The sequence below is a fragment of the Hirundo rustica genome, chromosome 2 (assembly GCF_015227805.2).
Source record: "Hirundo rustica isolate bHirRus1 chromosome 2, bHirRus1.pri.v3, whole genome shotgun sequence".
In the NCBI taxonomy this organism is placed as follows: Eukaryota; Metazoa; Chordata; class Aves; order Passeriformes; family Hirundinidae; genus Hirundo; species Hirundo rustica.
This window is the reverse complement of record NC_053451.1, coordinates 94177542-94197628: the sequence shown is the minus strand read 5'-3', so window position 1 is coordinate 94197628 and position 20087 is coordinate 94177542. Positions and strand designations below refer to the sequence as shown.

Genomic DNA, 20087 nt, shown 5'->3' with positions numbered 1-20087 from the left:
GCACATAGGATGCTGAGGAATACACTCCCTACTAAATACGGACTCACATTTCAGAGAGAGTAACTAACCTCCTGCATGCATTGATTGGAAAGCAACAAGTAACTTGCTCTCCCCTATTGTGCTTCCCCAGGGACCACCAGGACCCCCAGGGCCCCCAGGACCACAAGTAAGTCCTCGTGTCAGAGTTGCTCATCTCGATTTTGTGTTGCTGAAGTTTATCCAAGACCTACTTGGCGGCAGTAAAAGAAAGAACCATGGGCTGCACGAAAGACTGCGTAGCACAAGACTTTCTGTGTTGGCTGCATACCATGGGAAGTTAATTTTACACTGGGATCACCTACCCTGAAAAGATTAAACCAGTTCTAGAGCCAGATTTCATTTGCTACTGTAGTCACAGTAGCCTCCCATGAACAGAGAATCCTTGCAGTCTTCACAATATTAAATTTTATCACCGTGGAAAAAATATATGAGTTCATTGTTCTAGCCCATTTAGGTGTTACTACTTAGTATTCAAGGCTATTAAATATCTTGCAGCAGAAATGCTTGATCTTTTCATGACATTACTCAGTGGATGACTCAAAGAAGAACTGGTAGCATGAGGTTTTAAATAGAGTTGTCTTTCTAAAAGTTTAGATCTGTAAAATTACTTCTAAATCTATAAAAATACTTCAAGGTAAATTTAGGCTATTAACTGATTGCAGTTCTTCAGTGGTGTCATACAGACTTGTAAGCCTGAAAAGGCCTTTAAGCATGTTTAAATTTGAATTTTATATTAGATTAGAATTGTACACTTGGTAAACATTGACCTATTGTTTTTGCAGGGCAACAGGGGCCTTGGTTTCTATGGAGAAAAAGGTGAACAGGTAAAAGAAAACTAATGAATGAATATCAGTACTAAAGGGCAGGTGGATGTTATCAGCTATTTATAAATGAACATATTTCAATTTGCATATCATAACTTAATTTGCAATTTCATTATATAATTACAAAAGAAAAATGAAGTATAGGTCTGAAAGTAATTATAATCACTGTAAGGGACATCATTGCTGAACTGACCCCTACATGTGTCTGTCTCTGCACTCTCATTTACACTGACAGAGAGGTAACACTTCTGAAATTTATAAAGCCAGGCCACTTTGTGTAATGCAATAACCTTTGCTGTTGTACTGGAAACACACAGGGCAAGAACGAGTATTGCTGTATGTTAACCCAGCACAACAATTAATTTATCTTGCCATAAATTTATTTGGTATGGTTGTATATGGTTTAGAAGCATACTCCCAGCAGGGGCAAATCTGTGCTGCTCCTTTGATTGCAGTGTCCTAGAGCTTCTGCTGACCAACAGCTTGACCAGATATTACAGTTGTTAGTAAATGTTCCTGTGGTTTTTCCTGCAGGGCCCCCCAGGTCCTCCAGGTCCACCTGGGCTTCCTACAGGAGAACTGATGGGTGTCCCCCCTGACAAGCACAAGGTAACTGAGAGGGTATTTTTCTGAAATTTTTCTGCACTACCAAAACTGAAATATTGTACAAATATGCTTTAACATACGGAACTTAAAAGACTTTAAGTATCAAAAGAGAAATCTGCTACTTTCACAAACTTGGATCATAAAGTATTTATTGAAACTATGGTGGCTAAAGTAATTCAGAAAGCATTTCTCAAGTTTAGAGGTGCCTTTGGCAAACTCATTCTTTTTAAGCCTGCAGCAACTGGCCATCACTCACATCCCATTCTACAAGCAGAAGTGCCTGCTGAGAAACCATTACTGTGTTTGTTTTGATAACTTATCTATGTGATGCAGATATTTATATACTTAGAGTTAAGGTTTATTCATACGTATTGGAGAAATCCCCACAGGCAAGATGCAGTTTATTCTCATCTCCTGCTTCTTGCTGGGAGCAGAGGCAGTCATACCCTGTGTGTGTATGTTCTGTATCAGACACCAGCCTCCACACCAGTTATTTTTCATCCAGTATTTGGAGTTAGAAAGTTTATGTGGCTCATACGATTTCTGCAGTAAGATGAGTAAATTGCTATGATACTGGAAGATCTAAAAACACCTTTAATACTCTGCAGTCTGCCCTGAATAGCATACATGCTGAGATTTTCATGACTAAGCAGAGATACCTACATGTGAGCTGCTTACCTGGAGAGCTGTTAAATTCAATGGAGAGGTCATCAATATAGACAGTGGAATTTAGGCTATGATTTGTCTTACCCCAACAGGAGCTCTTGATCAAATGATTTGTAGAAAATTAGTATGTAAAAATGGGAAATTGCATTTATTCATAGGCATTACTTAGGCACTCACCACCCAGATATCTCATGAACAAGCCTGGAAAGAGCTGGGCATTCATATTCCTAGAGACCTTTTCAGAATAATTATCAAATATTTCTTTAAAAAGCAGCTTCAAAAACTTCTTATGAAAGTATTCATTTCATACAAGAAGTGTATGAAGAAAGAACAGCACAGGAGTAGTGTTTTTTCTCTTAATCAGTCATTTTGTGTTGTGTAAAAGTTACTGAAATGTAAATGGGAATGCCAAACCTATCTGAATACTTTTTCTTTATTGTTAGGGTGAAAGAGGAGACCCTGGACCAAGAGGGGATGCTGGAATTCCAGTAAGTCATGTGGAGAAGAACAAAGTCAAAAAATACTATTGGAGTTAATATTTGTGTGCTCTTCACTGATGTGATGCAATATAGATACAGTGCAATATAGATGTGTTATAAGCAGAGACACCAGTTCTAATGCTTCAGAAAAACTGAACAACTTTATGTGTAATAACTCAGCAGCACAATCAGTTTCCCTCTTGCTGGATTACTGAAATAAGTCTTTACCTCACACATTTTTAATTTTACTTTTAATTATTAGTAAATCTCTTTACATACTCTTATGATCCGTGTTTTAAAATTTGACTATATTTCATTAAATAAGACTATATGGGATATTTTTTAATTTTTTTTAGCCTACTGTGCAGCATATACAGACTTTTTGTCTTATGGTGGTTTAGATCTGTTGAGTAAGTGGGCAGTAATCCCGTATGTTGCTGTATTGTGTAAAGCTGTCAACCCAGCTCGACTGAACGTGGTTTAGTTATAACTCACAGACAACCTCTAGACTGACTAAATAGCTTTACCATAGAGTGGTTCCCTTTGACTTCCCAGAGGGGTTTAAAACACAGTCTTTACCAAGCAGGGATGCCTCAGTGAGCATTTTGCAGAGCTTTATTTTCTCAGATGGTCTGGTCAGCAGCTCCACGAGGTTATGGGAGAAGGTCACATTGTGAGCCCTGATGCCGTCCATGTGTGCTTGCTAGCCAGTTCTTCAGCTGCTGGTCATATTTTACACATGTAGAATTTTATGTTTTACTCATTAGGACAAAATTGTAGACTATATGCTGATGTAGCAGAAGGGGATGTATGTTTCTCCCCTTATTTTGTTTTGTATGGTAGGATGGATAGCAGCGTGCCTGTGTTTGCCAAATAGCTCTCTGAAGCTACAGTTTGGGCGTAAGCTGAGTTGTTTAATTGGTTGTATAGCTGAATAATTAACTTTGGCTCTTCTTCAGAGCTGCAGATACAGAAGAAATAAAGGAGGTGATAGGAGGGAGACACTGTCCTCTCTTTAATGGCCTGCTCCTGCTATTGTAATGAAGCAAGCATGTTACACTTCATTTTAAGGACAACAGTTCTTTCACATGCAGCTATTATTAGATTTTCCTTGTGTTACAATGATGCTTTCTTCCTGTTTAGCTTCCATAAAACAGTGTTGCAAATTTTTTGCACATAATGTAGAAATATGCTGAACTGACGTGCAATCTTTCCTAGGGTGTACTTCTCTTTCCTCTCGAAAAAGGTGAAGAAGGGGTAATGGGCTACCCAGGAGAAAGGGTGAGTCGCTTTCTAAAGGTAGAATTCACTCAGCTGAATGTGTGGATATGAGCTGAGTTTGATGAACAGATGAACACAGATGAACAGACACAGATGAACAGAAATTATGGTTCTTCAGATCAGTGGGTTTGGCCAGCTCAGAACTGCCTGAAGCAGGAAAGCGAAGAGGCCGTTTTGAGGTGGTGGTGGGGGGAGGCCCCCACGGGACCCACGGGTGTGCCCGGGGACTCACAGGTATGCCAGAGAACGGCTAGGTGTGCCTGTGCCACCACTGGGAAGCCTTGTGCATCTCTCACCTGAGGCTGTGCTCCCTAAGCACAGCTGCTCTCCTGGTCCTCAGCAGACTGTACTTCACCGTTCCCATCTGAGCTGTCTGCAGACCGCGGTTAAAACATGGTCTGACGTGAGAAACACGAGTCTCACTCCACTTGTGGAGTCAAACAAAAGTTCATCTGAATGCTTCCTTGTAGCATCTATGACTGCTTGTTTTGGGGCAGTGTTTCTGAAGTGCTTAAATGCAGTGAGAACAGTACTGAGAATACATTTTTTTAAAAAGTCTCAGTCATCTTTAAAATCCTTATGGTGAATTTACAATGTATTGATTAAGAGAGAAAAAATAAAATACCAAATTTGATTTCAGACTTGTGACTGTTAGAGTTTCAAGCTGTTAATTTTTTATTTTTTTAATCTAAGAATTAAAAATGGTTCTTTGCCATGAGGATGTTAGAATGTCATTTTATTTTGTTAATTTTATTGTACCTTCGTAGGGACTGCCTGGCATCAGTGGTTTTCCAGGACTCAGTGGAGAAAGAGTGAGTATTTCATACAAGACTGTTGTTTTTAACACATATCTGAAAAGTAAACTGTAGAGGACAAATTCTGCCTGCAATTACACTAGCTGTAGTCTAACAAATATCATCTGCGTTCATCCATCATTCTAATTTTGGGTCAGTTATTTTTCTCATCAGGGAGAGAAAAAAAATTATGCTATGATTAAAGTCCGGTTTTGCTAAAACCGTGAGCACTCTTCAGAGCACTACAAGGCGGTGTCACTTCCATTGTTCTAATTAGTGTGATTACGATTCCTGTAATTTTCTTGCCACAAGCAGGAACTTTTTTGAATAGCTTTCTGCAGATGTGGTTGAGATGTACGGTTATCTTTGATATCACAAAGGGAGAAGAGATGGAAACTGATAAATATACCAGTTAAATCTCTGTCCCCATGGAAACACACCCAAATATTTAAAATAGCATTCTGTCAGACAGAGACTTTCTGTTTGGTCTCAGAAAAAGGCTTCTTCAGTCAGCATTAGAAATCACTTCCATGAGGTAAATAGCTGTGGGATGCACAATTTTTCCATGCTTTGCCATCCTTAGTCGTTTAAAGATTTGTCCTGCCACCAAGGCATAACAATAATAACATGAAACACATGGGACTTAAAAGTACGTGAAATCTGAAAAATAACATTTGCACAGCTATTCAGTCCTGGTGGTGTGGAAGGGAATTTCAATTAGTAATACATACGTGGAGAGGCTGATGAAAAACCCATTAAAGCCCACTGGTTGACCTTAACATGGGTTCATGCTCCAGTCAGTTGTGAGCAGTGGCTGCTCCTTTTTGAGGATGAATCTTGGCAATAATTTTAGCAGACGGTGTATTGATATGTATGGACTATCATTGTATAACATGTGTGTGAGAGGGGACACCCTACTCTATGTGCTAATCACTACATCCTTTTTGTTGATTTTTGAGTGGTTTTATTCTTAAGAAAGAAGGAATGATTAAGTCCTGCTAGCACACAGATGAAGTTGCAGTTAAGTAGGAAGCTGCTGGCTTTGCTTTTGGACCACCAGCTCCACCTAGTGTAAAGAGATTTTACATCTGATAATCGAGAGGCTCTTCTTCCATTGGTGTGATGTACACTTGCCATTATGGAAAAGTCTGTGACATGTGATTGGGTTTGCAGCATCTTCTAGTGCTTCAAAACTACTTCAAGAGTGACTTACAGAGCTGATTATTAGCACTCAAGTTCTGGGTAGGAGTTGTACCCGCTATGAAACTTGAGAGATGCTGAGATTTTAAAAAGCTGACTAACAATCTAATTATAAACAGGAATTATTCAAAACTACTAGTTTCAGCAAAACTGTGTTCGTTTACATCATTTGTTGATCTAGCCATTGCTTTTTTACTAAAAGCACACCTTTTTAATACCAGTCTCTTTCCAGAGGGCATTTTCGGTAGAGAACAAAAGTTGTCAAAGAGCTGAGTAAAGTACACAGAAGAGATGGTCTCATCTGGGTCAGCATCTCTGAAATCTGGCTGCTTCTGAATCCTTCTCATTCAGCCCCTCTTCAGCCAGTCTCCAGCCACCTGGAAAAGGGCAAAAAGGACCTGTGTACTTCAGTGCTATTTCACTGCTCACTGTTTCCATTCCAGTGAGGAAATGTCTACTTGTAATGATTCTGACTTGTTTAGTTTTCTTGCAGCAGGCTGGTGTGGTCTGGCTGCCTGGGCCATGTGTCTCAGGGTCAAATGTCCTGGAGGGTTTCCCCTTTTCTCTTCCTGCATCCTGCAGCATCTATGGAATGGTGTGAGTGTAGGTGCTCCTTCCATCTGCATCTCTGCCAGGGGTGACAGAACCTGCAGTGCAGCAGGTCCCTCTGGCCTTTGGCAGGAGTTAGGCTTGATCCAAGAGGTAGGACATCAGATCACAAGGAAACTTATTGGTGTTGCAGGAATTGCTACAGACCAAATTATTTTAGTCTCTCTCTGATAAAGGAAAAATCAATCATTTTTACGTGTATTACAGGGTTTTCCAGGATTTGATGGTCCACCTGGTGGCCATGGTCCCAGAGGAAGCAAGGTACTGCTTTACTTTCATGTCCTAGAAGCCGTAAGCCAGATGTCATTTTGCCTTCTTTCCTTTTCCATCATCATGTAGTAGTCTGTTGTCATTGTAGATCCAGTTATTTGTTTATTAATTTGATACCTTTGAGCTTTCTTAAACGTTGTGTCAGTGTGCCCTTGGGAGTTTGGGGGTTTGTGTTTCATGGGCATACCTTTCCATTTTAAAAGGAATTTTCTATAATAATGTGCTTGGGTATGATACTTCAACTTCTGTTGACAGGGGGAGCCTGGTGAGATGGGTGCTCCAGGGCCAGATTCCTATTTTCCTTCCCGCATCCCAAGGAAAGGTACATCTTCTTTCCTTCGATTGTTTATCTTAGCTGGTTTACTACCTTCTGCATAGATCAAAAGCATGACATTCTGAGAATTCAACTCCTAAAAAAAATGTGTTTGCCAAAGTGTTCCAGAACCTGTAATTGCCTTCCAAGAGAGTGCCCTAATCACCTTTTTGCAGGCAGGTGGTTTCTTTGTCTCTCCCGCTGAAGCTGGATTGATATACAAAAGGCTTCCATGCATGCCTGTATCCACAGAGAGGAAAAAGCAAAAAAGCTTGTTACTGTTGTCCAGTGAAAGGAAGAATGGGAGTCTGTCATCTGTGTCCTGTTTCAGACTTTGGATAAAGCACAGTAGTGGCAGCACAGCAGAGAGCATTCTTATCACCTAACAGAAAGACAGACAGGCAGGCAGGCAGGCAGACAGACAGAAAAAAGGAAAGAAGGAAAGAAAAAGAAAGAATCCCACTCATTAAAAAAGCCTTGAGGAATATAAGAGGTTTTTTTGTTCCTTTTTTAAATTGACAAATTTCCATTGCGATCTGTTTCACTAAGCTTGCAGCTCCCAGTGTCAGCTGTTTTGCAGAGCTGTGGTGACTCTGCATGGCTAGGCTAGAAACACATAAAAGGTGATAGCAGTTTGCCAAGGCCAAAACTATTCAAGGGAAGGTGCCAGCAAAACATCAAGAGTGATCACATGCCATTGCCTTGGCCTTTGTCCTCATACCACAGAGTTTACTAGTCTTATTGAAAGCCAGGGAGACTAGCAGTGAATGGTTCCCTTCTCTCAGAGAAAGGGGGCAAGAGGCCCAAAACATTGGTCAAATCACCCTGAATACTCTGCCAACCTTTTAGAAGCTGGAGGGACTGTGTAGAGAGAGAAAGAAGCAGGCAGGGGGCTGAACATACCACATGTCCTCTGCTATTGCTGATCTTTGACAAGAGCATGATACTTTCTGCAGGCAATAGCTGGGCCCAGGCAGATGGTTTTGGTAGTGGGAAGCAAAGGAAGGCTCACATATCACACATCTGCTACAGTAGGAACGTCCTGGAGGAAAAAGAGGGGCTCTCCTCAGAGAACTGCTCCTCTGTGCTTCTCAGGAGCAAGGTAGCTCTAGGTGTATCTTAGTAAAAGATGAAAGATACTGTCCTTCTTCCTGGGCTTGGCGGCTTCACACCATTTCTGTCTGTCGGTTTCTAAAGCTGCGTTTTAGAAACTATTATAAACTCTACTTGAAGAGTTATTATAAGCACTTGAAGATTCTAATATTTGGGTTTTTTACGAAGAGCAGCATCGCACTAACACATTTTGTGGAATCGGGGGTGTCTTTCAGGTGCAAGAGGTGATCCAGGCTTCCCAGGTGCTTCTGGACTCCCAGGAGACCCAGGAGAGGAGGGAGATCCTGGATTGCCTGGTCTTCCTGGATTTTCTGATGGTAATACCCCAGCAATACATGTTCAAACAGCCTAACTTTATAGGGAGTTTTGACTGATACAGGGTCACAGTGGGGAAAAACATGTGATACTCAGTGCAGAGTCGTAGATAATAAATGGGGGGGCAAAGAACGAGCGGAGCATTTTCCTTTGGACCGATGGGACTCTTGCAAATTTACTGAAATAGAGATGATGACAGAGCCTTGCTTCTATAACTGATAATGATTTCCTCAAGCAAAAAGTGCAGTTACCATTTTTGCTCCATGCTAAATATGTCCATTTTTCCTTGCATGTTAGATGCAATTGTATGAACTTTCTCTTCTGTTACAACGCAGCTCTTTGGGCAGTACTGTTAAAAAATTGTTCTGAACGTCTTCCCTGGTTCCGTTTCAGGGGACGGGGATAAGCCAGGCTTACCTGGAGAAATGGGACCAAAAGGTGAAAAGGGTGAAATAGGATCTCCTGCTTATTTTGCGGGACCACCTGGGCTTCCGGGTAAGGACGGCGCACCAGGACTTCGCGGTCCACCTGGTCCTGTTGGAGCCCCTGGTAAGTGCATGAACAAAGAGAAACAATGAGAACTCACCGGAACATCTTTGATTATTTTAAAGACAGCTGTTGTCAGGGCAAAGTGAGACATTGACAGACTGAAATGAAACGAAACGAAACGAAACAAAATGAAATGAAATGAAATGAAATTAAATGAAATGAAATTAAATGAAATGAAATGGAGATTAAATGAGAGGTGGGGAGGACACGCAGAGAAGTCGTGTACACTCGTCAGTGAATTTTAGGTTTGAGTGATTTTTAGACAATCCTGGCAACATTTGAAAGAATGGGGAAAAGGATGTGCAGGAGATGATCCAGAGCAGAGTATTTGTGCTAAGATGGAGTAGAATGAGCTGAGAGGAGGAATTCAGTGTTAGAGAGAGCGAAGAAGGGCAAGGATTGTATGTCGCAGCCGCTGGAAGTTACTGAGAATGAGTGTGAGAACTTGTCAGAAGATGGAGAGAGGAAGACAGAAGGGAATACAACACAGCAGCCTGGGTTAGACAGTAAGTGACATTAGGGGAAACAGGGAAAAGTGCATTGCAGCGCAAGGAAATAGTAATGAAAGAGAAAAAAGAGTAAATCTACAGTAGATGAATTTATATTTTTATTTAATTAAACTTCTAGGTCCTCTCTTTGGATTAAAAGGACGAGAGGGAACACCGGGTAGATTTGGTATACAAGGTTTCCCTGGGCCAAGAGGACAAAAAGGACCTAAAGGTATGTTATAACAGATAACTCAGTAGCTGACCTACTGTTATGCATTGTGTAGAGCCCCAGTGTGTTGAGTCTGGGGTTTATTGAACTTTGACATGCATGAGGACGGATGAATTTGATCTGAGGCTAACATGACAAAGAAACTCTGTGTTGGATTCTTGTCAGAAAAAAAAAAAAAAAAAAAAAAAAAAAAGGAGTCATTTTCTCAAGTATTTGAGAAACTACTCAAATATTCTCAAGTCTATATATAAGCTGGATACAGCTGCACATCTGTTTGTTGTTGATAGAGCTTTCTTTCTTTCCATTCCAATCTTTTCCTTAGGTGAAGAAGGGGATTGCACTAGATGCCTTTTGGGTGAGGAACTCAGAAGGGGCTCTACTGGCCCCCGTGGCCCTCCTGGCTTTCCAGGAACCCCTGGCCAGCCTGGACGGAAAGGAGAACCTGGTGATCAAGGACCACATGGTCTTCCTGGCTACCCTGGAGCAAAAGTGAGATAGCTGTTTCTTTATTGCTTATATGCCTACTATGAAAAAATCTAAAACCTCAAGCCATTCTCCATGGAAAAATGATGAAAAGTATGATTGATTTCTTTCTTTCCTCCCTTCCTTCTTTCCTTCCTTTCTTCCTTTCTTTCTTCTTTCTTCCCCACTTCAGTAGCTCTCAGGAGGTTATCTGTAAAATACTGAAGGCCAAAAATTGCTAGGATGGAAGTGAAAATAGGAAATTTTGAGGAGAGTGAACGATTTCCCCATAAACCAAAGTCCACCTTCTATCTGAAGAAAGCATAACCCTTTCGAGCTGCTGTAGCTGGCCGTTTAGAAGGGAAACAGCTCCAGTAGTAACCTAAGGTTGTTGCTTATAGGATGCATATGTTAAACTGATAAAATGTTCTTGTTTACAATGTAGTTTTTCTAAAAAACACTATTCAGTAACACTGAGGAAAGGGCTTTGCTCATAACTTTGCTTGTTTGTTAATGATACATAGAAGTGCTGTACTACGTGCTATGTGGTGTGCTAACTGCATCATGCCTCCTCACAGGCAGAACTGGCTTTAGTCAGTCACATCTCTCAAGATTTTAGAATAAATCCTTTGTAATGCTGACCCAAAAGCTGATGTTGCTTATCAAAGAATTGTAGAATGCTTTAGGTTAGAAGGGACCTTAAAGATCACCCAGTTCCAAACCCCTGCCATGGGATGGAACACCCTCTGGACCAGGTTGCTCAGAGCCCCATCCAGCCTGGCCCTGAACACTTCCAAGGATGGGGTATCCACAACTCTCCTGAGTCTATGTACCTGCTCCAGTGCCTCACCACCCTTACAGTAAATAATTTGTTCCTAATATCTAATCTAAACCTACTCTCTTTCAGTTTAAAACCATTCCTCTTTTCCTATCACTGCATACCGTTGTAAAGTCCAAAGATGTCAGAGCAAACATGTTTTCAGTTATTACTTTAGGCTGAACATTAAAAAAACCAAGCTCACTCACAACTATCTAAAGTTTGGGGGTTTTTAGAATTAAAATATAATACATTAAAATTTGACTTTATTATGACTGTATTAAAAAAAGACAGAAAAGGTAGATTTTTTTTTTTTCAAAAATTCAAAATATTTTTATGAAAAGCTATACTTTCTAGAAGTCACGAAAAAATTGACAGAAATATTTCCAAAAATACAATCTCGATACTTTGGTTAAAACTTTGTAAATTCTAAAAGGCTTTTAGCTTTTGAGATTCTTCCTCCCAGAATTTAAGTTACTGTAGAACAGAGAGAAGTATAAACATGTACAGATATAGCACAGCAAATTCAAAAAGTAAAACAATGTAGCTTATATATTCTTGGCCCGTATTCTGGGGAAAAAAATCACTGCCTAATTCTTTAAGCGTGGTCAACAAGCTACATATGTGGATGATAAATACAATTAAACTTCATGAAATCTATGTCAGTTTAATGAAAATAAAGTTTTATCCCAAGCAAAGGGACTTTTTTTCTCCAGAGAAAGAGAAATTAGAAGCAGCTGTAAAATATTTTGAAAATACCTCTGTGCTAAATTGTATTATAAATAACAACTAAATCTTGAGAATTAAAAAAATAGCAACGTAAAGATCATGCTTACGTTAATGCAGTGTTAATGCAGTAATTCAGCATTATTTAAAGTTCCTGAGATTTCTTTTGAAGAAAAAAAGAAAAAATCTGAAAAATCTGAAAAAAAAATCAATGTCCAAAAGGAACAACTTTACTGTGGAGTACAGACTGGCTTCACTCACCATTAAAATGCAGTTTTCAAATATGTCCTAGGTAAAGCAGAATGCTTATAATCAAAACTATCTCACTCGTTTGACTAACACAAGTGCAAACCTGTATTGTTAAGGTGACCTGCGGCTGAGATACATTTTTCACATATGCTTTTCACCCAGAATGTCAATAAAATACAGTGGTGCCAAAGGCACACTTTTAAGTGATGTTTGGCACGGGAGTCTTTTAAACAAAAAATAAATTTATCAGGTACATCCCTTTCATTCAGTGTCTGCCCTGAAATTTGGTAAGAGGTGGCTGAGGAAAACCCGACATGCACAGCTTATATTTTAGTGAGCATGAGTGTAATTACTCAGAACTGAAGCTAACTGGCATAAAGCAGACAGCAGTAAGTGACTCTGTAACCTCTGGGCCTTGGCACCTGCCACGGATCTGCGTTTGGTTCTGTGATTGCAGGGCTCTTGGCCAGCAGCTAGAAGTTGCAGTTTCAGAGGGCCTGTTCAGGAGGAGGTTCCAGCATTATGCCAAGGAATCAAGAATGCCAGAGACTGGTCTTTAGCTTCACCACCGTTTGTCTTTGCCAGAGAGAAAGCTTTTTCAGTGCATGGCTAGGCAAGGTCCTGAGCAACCTGCTCTGTGTCCAAGTGCTGGGCTGGGCCAGAGACCTCCAGCACTCCCTTCTAACCAAAACCTGCTCACTGGTCTGTCATTTGATTGAGTGACTGGATCACTTAATCCCTCTGTTCTTGTCTGGTAGCTTAAGGTGGTGCTACTTTTCAGCCCCAGAAGGGTGCTGTGGATCCCAACCCACTGCCAGCTGCGAGGGTGTTCTCCTGGGGAGTGGTGCACGGGAGGAATTGCACGTCAGTAGAACCCTAAGGTTTTTTACAGGGAGCAAAGAGTTGCTTAGGGCATTTTCTTTAGTGGCTAAGACTGAGTAATTCTTGTTTTGTCCAGTGCAGTTCTGCAGCAGCAGTCACCTGCAGGATTCTGTTTCATGGAAAGCCACAGGTGTCCCAATCCATCCTCATGCAGAATCTCCTCTACCATGCCACAGAGACCTTGGTCCTAGTTAGAACATACTAATAAAGGTTCTGCACAAGAATGGGATTACTGAAGAAGAAATTGTTCACAGAAAATAACAGGAAAGCAGTAAAATTTAAGGAGGACTGTTTTTTAAGCAGGACAGTAGAAATGCAAATCTTGATACTTATTTCTTAAGCAGTTCTGGTTTGTTTTGGGTCTTTGTTAATGTACGTGACGCCAGGGATTTTCGGGTCCAGCTGGATTTCCTGGACGGAAAGGAGAAAAGGGAGACTCTTTACACATAACTACGAAAGGTAGAGTGAGAACTCCTATCACCTGTATTTTCCTATGATTTATAGTGTTAATGAAAGACTGGTCTCACAATGGAAGGTCTTCCTTAGGCACCAAAGGAATCCGAGGAGATCCCGGGCTGCCTGGAATCAGAGGTGAAGATGGTTTTCCAGGCAGAGATGGGTTAGATGGTTTACCAGGACAGCCTGGCCTTCCGGTAAGCAGCAAATACAGCACATAAACCACAGCCAGTAACTAATGCACTTAATTCTGAGGGGTTACCATCACCAGCCTGTCCTTCTTTCACAGATAATGATGCAAAACTAGACTGGGTTTTCTGGTTATTGATAAATTAAGCATCAGGTTTACTCTCGGGGTTTTTAGAAAAATCTTTCACTTTTATTTCCATTTTCCTTAAACAACAAGTGGTAGTGTATGGTTTATTAGTGACCCCTCCTAGTATAGTGTGAGATTCTTTGTGACTAAACTTCAATAGGTTTGGTACAGCTGTGTTGAAGAAAAGCAAAATTTACTACAATTTTATGTCCTTAAAATGTACGTTATGTCATCATACTGCTTGATAGCAACTCACCTAACTAACTGTAGCTATCTAGAAATTAGACATGTAGCCTTTGTTCATTTTCTAACTTTCTTCTATTGGCAAAATTAAATACCTTGCAAGAAGAATTCCATGATAAATGATGTTTTGAACCACTGGGTTGCTCATATATCATATTTGAAAATGGGAAAGAGCTATACTAGGCACTCTAGACCACAGTACTTTTCCTACCAGTGAAGATGGTACTTCACATTGCTTCTGGAGATAGAAAAGCATTTTCTAATGATGTTTGTAAAATGTTGATTCAGTAGTGTAAAAACACCACTAGGAGTGCAGAGAGAGAAAGAATCTTCTGGGTGCATTTTTATGTCAGCTTTCCTCAGAAGTAAATGCCACAATGGAACGTCTCTAACAAAGCATTTGGTCTTCCCAAACCACTTACAGGTTTTCAGGAAGGACCAGTAGCCCCTCCACAACACTGATTCATATTGTGAAGTGCTTTTCATGGGCCAACATTTTTAGGGGAATGTTCCCTCAAGGAGCACTTCTCTCATGCCCTTACTGCCGTGTGGTCTGTATTAAAGTCAGGTTATTTCAAAAATACTTCATTTTCAATGCTGACTTAAAGAGCTGGGACGCAACACTTGAGAAATTATTGCCTGTAAGATGTTATTCATGAGAGCGGTTCAAATGTTTTGCGTTGCATTTGCTTCTCAGCAAAGTCAGGAGTGACCACCTCCGTTCACTTCCCGCAGGGTGATGCTGTCAGAGGCTTCCCCGGTGATCCTGGTTATCCAGGTGAATTAGGCCCAAAGGGCTTTCCAGGAGAAGCAGGCCTGCCAGGTGAAGGATTCCCTGGTCCAAAAGGGTTCCGGGGTCCTCCGGGTGACCAAGGACAAGCTGGAAACCCAGGATCTCCAGGTCTGCCAGGTCTGCCTGGAGAGCCTGGCCAGCTAGGTAAGAGACACCACTCTGTCTTGCGTCGGAGCCGCGGGAGATCAGCGCCGAGTTTTGTGCAGCATTTATGCAGCACACTGTTGGAAAGGGACGGCTTGGTGGGGGCTATGCGGAGTCAAAGGAAATGCTGGTACTGTCCAGAGATCTTTAAAAAAAGACATAATTCAGAGTAGTAGTCCCAGTCCCAAGTATAGTCCCAGTAGTTTCATGTCAGATATTGAAATAACATGAATTAATGTGTTGGTGCCAGCAAGTAACATTTTTCAGATTTCAAGCAGTTGGAGGCAGTGAAGCAATGTCCTGCCACTGGACATCCCACAGGTGGTTTTCTCTGATTTTTCCCGTCCAACATAATCTTTTAATTGACCAGAGAAAATCACGTTTCCACCCTTCAGAGCTCCTCATAGTATTTCTGCAGCATTTCAAGTCCCTTCCAAGTATAGCAATGCCAGGGCTACATTCAGAAGAGCTCAGGCTCAGAGTTTTATTCCTCCACTTTGAGAAGCCTGGCAGAATATTCAAGCTAAAGCACAAGCACATATCAACCTTACACAGTACATGGGACAGCCTCCTAACTTGGACAGGATAGGTTCTAAGCCTGGATCTAATCAATGTGTGGATAGAGTGTTCAGCAGGTTACAGCAAATAATGTGCAGTACGTGTGCATAATACATAAGAGAATACATTATCTGCTGGTTTTATAGGCATTTTGGTTAGAATTGAGAGCATTTTTGTATTTTTGCAATTTTTCTCTTTTAGATGACAACTGTGTTTTCTAATTCTTTGCTCACAGACTGTGGCCAGGTCACTGAAGACTTTCCTAGAGGAGATGCAACCGAACCAATATGGTCAGGTACTGTACATACAAATGGCTTGAACATCTTGTTAGTATTGTGCTGCTTTTATGGGTCGATACTTTCTTTCTGATGACTGCTTTGGATGCTTTTGGTAGTAAACTATTTGAACTTTAGGTCACAAGTAACTATGCGTATACTCTATGTAGCTCTAAACAAAATTAATCAAATTGAACATTTTCTAAAATTGTTGCACTTTTAGCTCTACATTTCAGAGATTCTTTATTTCATCACTCCTGAGTGTTTATTGTATGATTACAGTGCAATCTATAAAAACAATACCAGAAATTAGGCCCATGACAATTTTAGAAACTTTTTTTTTAAAGAACATTGAGTGAAGGTTTTCAGTGCAATGTGACATATAAGAAAAAAAAAAAAAAAAAAACCACACTTAGATTTTTACAAAAATTGGCTTGATTTCTTCATGGATATAAATCACCCACAGGGAAACAAAGCATTTCTCGTATTCTGAAAAATACAGTCATCCATGAGGCTGAACTACCCTTCCCATGCTGGTCCAACTGGACCTGCCACCATAGCCCCTGAAAAATGGGCAGAAGAGCAGCTCTTGGGGTGGAGGCCAGCTTCAGCTCCCCTGAAAATGCCACCCATAGCAAATTTTCTTTTCAATGAAGAATAAAATTTATTTTCAAATTAGGAGTTTACCTGTTAACTTCTTTCACCTGTTTTAATGAAATTGTCTGAACTGCAGGCCCAGAGACATGGAGAGGCAGCATAGGAGCACATACAGTGCAACTAACTTGATTTTTTGTTTGTAGGTGCAGGCTGTGTAAGGCCACCAAAGGGATCCCAAGGAAAGCCAGGAGTGCCAGGAGCCACAGGTAATGTTTTGCCTTTACCCATATCGTGTTTCCCCCACACACCACATTTGAAGGGTTATCTTGCCATCTCATTTATAACTGAGCCTTAGCAGTTTTAGAAATTACTTTGGAATGTAGCATTAACCTGACCCTGCCAGAGAGATCTAAGCAGTGTGCAGCCCAGGTGACTTCACCATTCCTGAGCTAAGCCTGCCTTTGCTAATGAGTGTCAGCCACCAAACAGAAGGCAGAAAGGACATGAAAGTAAGAGTATACAGAGTCTCCAGTTTAGTGGTAGAGTGTACTGAGGTCTCTCAGGGCTGACTACACACCTCACAAGGCAAATCCTGTCCTCTGAGAGCAGGGTGATAAAAGGCTGCGATAAAAGGAGGACTGTGACAGATCCTTCTCACTGTTCCTCCTCTAGTGATGTACAGAGCGCCTTCAGCAAGTGTGAGCATGAAGTCTGCGATGCGGCTCGGTGTCGTGGCCAGGCTGGCTGACACAACACAGCCTCTGTCTGTAGCCCCCCACGCCTTCCTTGCAGAGCTGGTCCCCCCTAGCCTAAAGGGGCCATCTGCTCATCCTGGGTCTCCCCAGCACAGAGGTTCCCCACCTCCTTCCAAAAGGAAGAGGAGGTGAGGACAAAGCCTGAGGGACTGTGTGAGATGGAATTGAGACACATGGGCAAAGTGTGCTGAGTGGTCATAATTAATGGCTGACCTTGAAGAGGGAGTGTCTGACCAGCGCCGATAGTTCCTATAAACTTACATACTCCCAGCCTAAGCAATAAAAGTGTTTTTCAATAAATCCTTCTCATCCCCCGCTGCAAAGACACTGACAAACACCATAACTGGGTCCTTCAGATTTTGGGAAATGTAAGATTCTTGGTGCATCTGTTTCTGTGCCCCTGTGCTTTAGCCAAGTTTAGAGACCTAGAGAATAAATTTTAAGGTCCTCCTCTTTTTGTTTTTTTCAGCACAGTGTTTATTATGGCATACATGGATTGATTAATTGATTTATCACAGACTAATGGATCTTAAAGGGAAAATTTTATCTCTGTTGAAAGATTACCTGTGTTTCCTTAGACCTAGTGCCTAAGTTTGTTGCTAGGATCAGTGCTTCTTTTTTTCTTTGCAATATTTGTATTTTTTTCTGCATATGATAATTTGTTTATTCTTTCATTCATATGAGCTTGAAGGTATTTTTTTCAGTGAGTACAGTCAGATTTTACTCCCAGCTGTAACACTGCTGTAACAGAAGTGATGCTGTTTCATGGGCCATACATTTTGTATTCTTGGTTAGCTCTTTAACAGATCTTTCTCTGCCTTTGTTAGCTTGCATGCTTTAGTAATTTTAAGATTTTTTTTAAAGACTTGTTTTTCATCCTCTGTCTCCAACAACTGGGAGGAGCCTCTTGCAGAGCGCAGTGCAGAACTCTGTTCGAGCTGCCTTTTCAATCTGAGGCAGTTCTGGAACCAGAAGCCTGGGAGGGAAAGGGCACATTTTCACAGCTTCTTTTTGCCCCAGTTGTGTTAATGGAGTTGTCTGGAGCGTCATTGCTACCCGTATTTGCCAGACCCACACAAAAGCACCAACACCTCCTTTACACCACTGCTTAGAGTGGCATGGTTTGTCCTCAAGATTTCCCACCTTCCCTGCAGCCAGCATGGAGCTCCTCTGTAGACGATCAAGGTGCTCATGGCACACAGAGTATCAAGCACGGAGCTGTTTTTGTAGTCTGCCACCGTGTCCTTGTGTTCCTCTGAAATTCCTGGCAACGCAGGCAGACCACCCTGAGTTACATCTTGGTTATTCAGGAGTCTCAAGACCTACAAGACTGCTGTTGAATAAAAATTTTAAGCTGTTTTCTGTCTCAAACAGCTAAAGCATTTGCAAACCAACCATTACACTGGCCAAAACACAAACTTTATTTGCGCTGCTGTTTGGCACAACATGTTATCATCAGCTAACATCACATAATGAGTTACTGAAATATGTGGTAAAAAGCAGTGGTTGTATTCTCCCTCTCCACATTCTTTCTCTCACATGGCTTTTTAATTAGTGCAATACTGAACAGAATTAATGAAAGTCAGTTATTGCAGATGGGAAACAAGACTAAGATGCCATTTGGGTAAGAGGCACATTGGGGATATTCATTGAGACCTGAAAGCCTAAGATTTTCCTTTGGATTTCTTTCTGAGAAGTTACTTTTCATATAAGGGAGAGCAAAACAGTCCTGTACAGCACTTAAGAGTCCTCTACAGCACTGTGAAATATTATGCATACTGCATTGGCTGATTATGTGCACCTTATTTCTCATCTTATTAAATGTTTCCTTTTCCCCTTCACAAATGATAGTTAAAGCTACAAATAATCATGGTTAAATAATGTAAATTTCAGAAAACTAAAGTGGAAAAAAATATTAAAATCCAAGTGATATTTTCCTTGGTTTGTCATAGTTAGGGGTGGAGAGAAACTTGCTTTCAGTAATGAATAAATGAGTTGTAATTCATGGTGATGCTAAGCAACAACATTTTAAATGTTAAAGTATGTTGTTGACCTTCAAGCCTGAGCTGGGAACTTATAAAGTTCAAAGTGCTGGGGAGGGTAGGGGAACAAAGCTTTCCACAGCAATTATTTTCAAAGAACTTTAGCAAAAAATCTTGATCTTGTAGTACAGTGAATTAATGAGAATCATGTAATAAAACTATTGCGTGGAAAAAATACATACATACATTTTTAAAGGAATAACAAAGTTATTAAATAAATACACAACAAATTAATCCTACACAATGTTTGCAGGTTTTTAGATGTTAAAAAATAGTAATATTTGCTCTTACTGAAATGTCAAATACTGTATCACAAGGAAGCAAGGTATCATTTTAGCAGTCAGGAGAAAAATCAGTATGAACAAGAGGTCAGTGCCAGAAGAACTGGTACATCCTTTTTTTTTTTTTTTTTTTTTTTTTTTCAGGGCACATAATTTCTTTTACTAGGGAATCTCTATAACTGTAATGCTACAAATATAGCAAGTAGGCTAGTTAATTTGTATTCATTTTGAGGGATTATTAGATCGAACCTTTCGCCTTACATTTCTGCTTTTTGGTTATCTAAACCAGTTTGCCCTTGTTCTGTGATCAGTTTAGCAGGCAAAGCAAATTTTTTTTCCTCCTACAGCATCTCATCTGTGCCCATTTCTGTGAACATACTTTTTTGACATTGCCTTTTGACCTCAATCTGAAAGCCTTAATTTACAAAATATTGAAAAGCTCCAAAAGTCTGTGAAACTAATTATCTTTACCCTAGTAGTCTCCATAGCATTTGTCATTAAGTCAGGTTAATCCATGTTTGTAAAAGCACTTAACCTAGATTTTTGGTCCATGTTTTGGGGTCTTGAATACTTCTAAAGAGCTACTGTATAGCCCCATTAATTTATTTTTTTTAAGTTTGCATCTTTGCATCCGGAAACACATCATGATGATATTTACTACTACCTTTTTTTTACATTATGCGCACATTTCTGTTTTGTTCGTTCAGATCACATTT

General features: G+C 40.5%; 1 protein-coding gene across 1 annotated transcript in view; it reads left to right on the top strand.

The window, feature by feature from the left end:
- Window positions 1-20087, top strand: part of COL4A2 (collagen type IV alpha 2 chain) — a 143543-nt gene that overhangs the window by 99696 nt on the left and 23760 nt on the right. Inside the window, exons 11-27 of the mRNA XM_040088976.1 lie at window positions 131-166; window positions 822-863; window positions 1398-1472; window positions 2579-2623; window positions 3833-3895; window positions 4663-4707; window positions 6706-6759; window positions 7024-7090; window positions 8410-8511; window positions 8903-9058; window positions 9686-9778; window positions 10098-10264; window positions 13298-13370; window positions 13458-13564; window positions 14662-14863; window positions 15657-15716; window positions 16497-16559. Of these exons, the coding sequence (XP_039944910.1) occupies window positions 131-166; window positions 822-863; window positions 1398-1472; window positions 2579-2623; window positions 3833-3895; window positions 4663-4707; window positions 6706-6759; window positions 7024-7090; window positions 8410-8511; window positions 8903-9058; window positions 9686-9778; window positions 10098-10264; window positions 13298-13370; window positions 13458-13564; window positions 14662-14863; window positions 15657-15716; window positions 16497-16559 (1450 nt within the window). The remainder of the gene's footprint in view (window positions 1-130; window positions 167-821; window positions 864-1397; window positions 1473-2578; window positions 2624-3832; window positions 3896-4662; window positions 4708-6705; window positions 6760-7023; window positions 7091-8409; window positions 8512-8902; window positions 9059-9685; window positions 9779-10097; window positions 10265-13297; window positions 13371-13457; window positions 13565-14661; window positions 14864-15656; window positions 15717-16496; window positions 16560-20087) is intronic.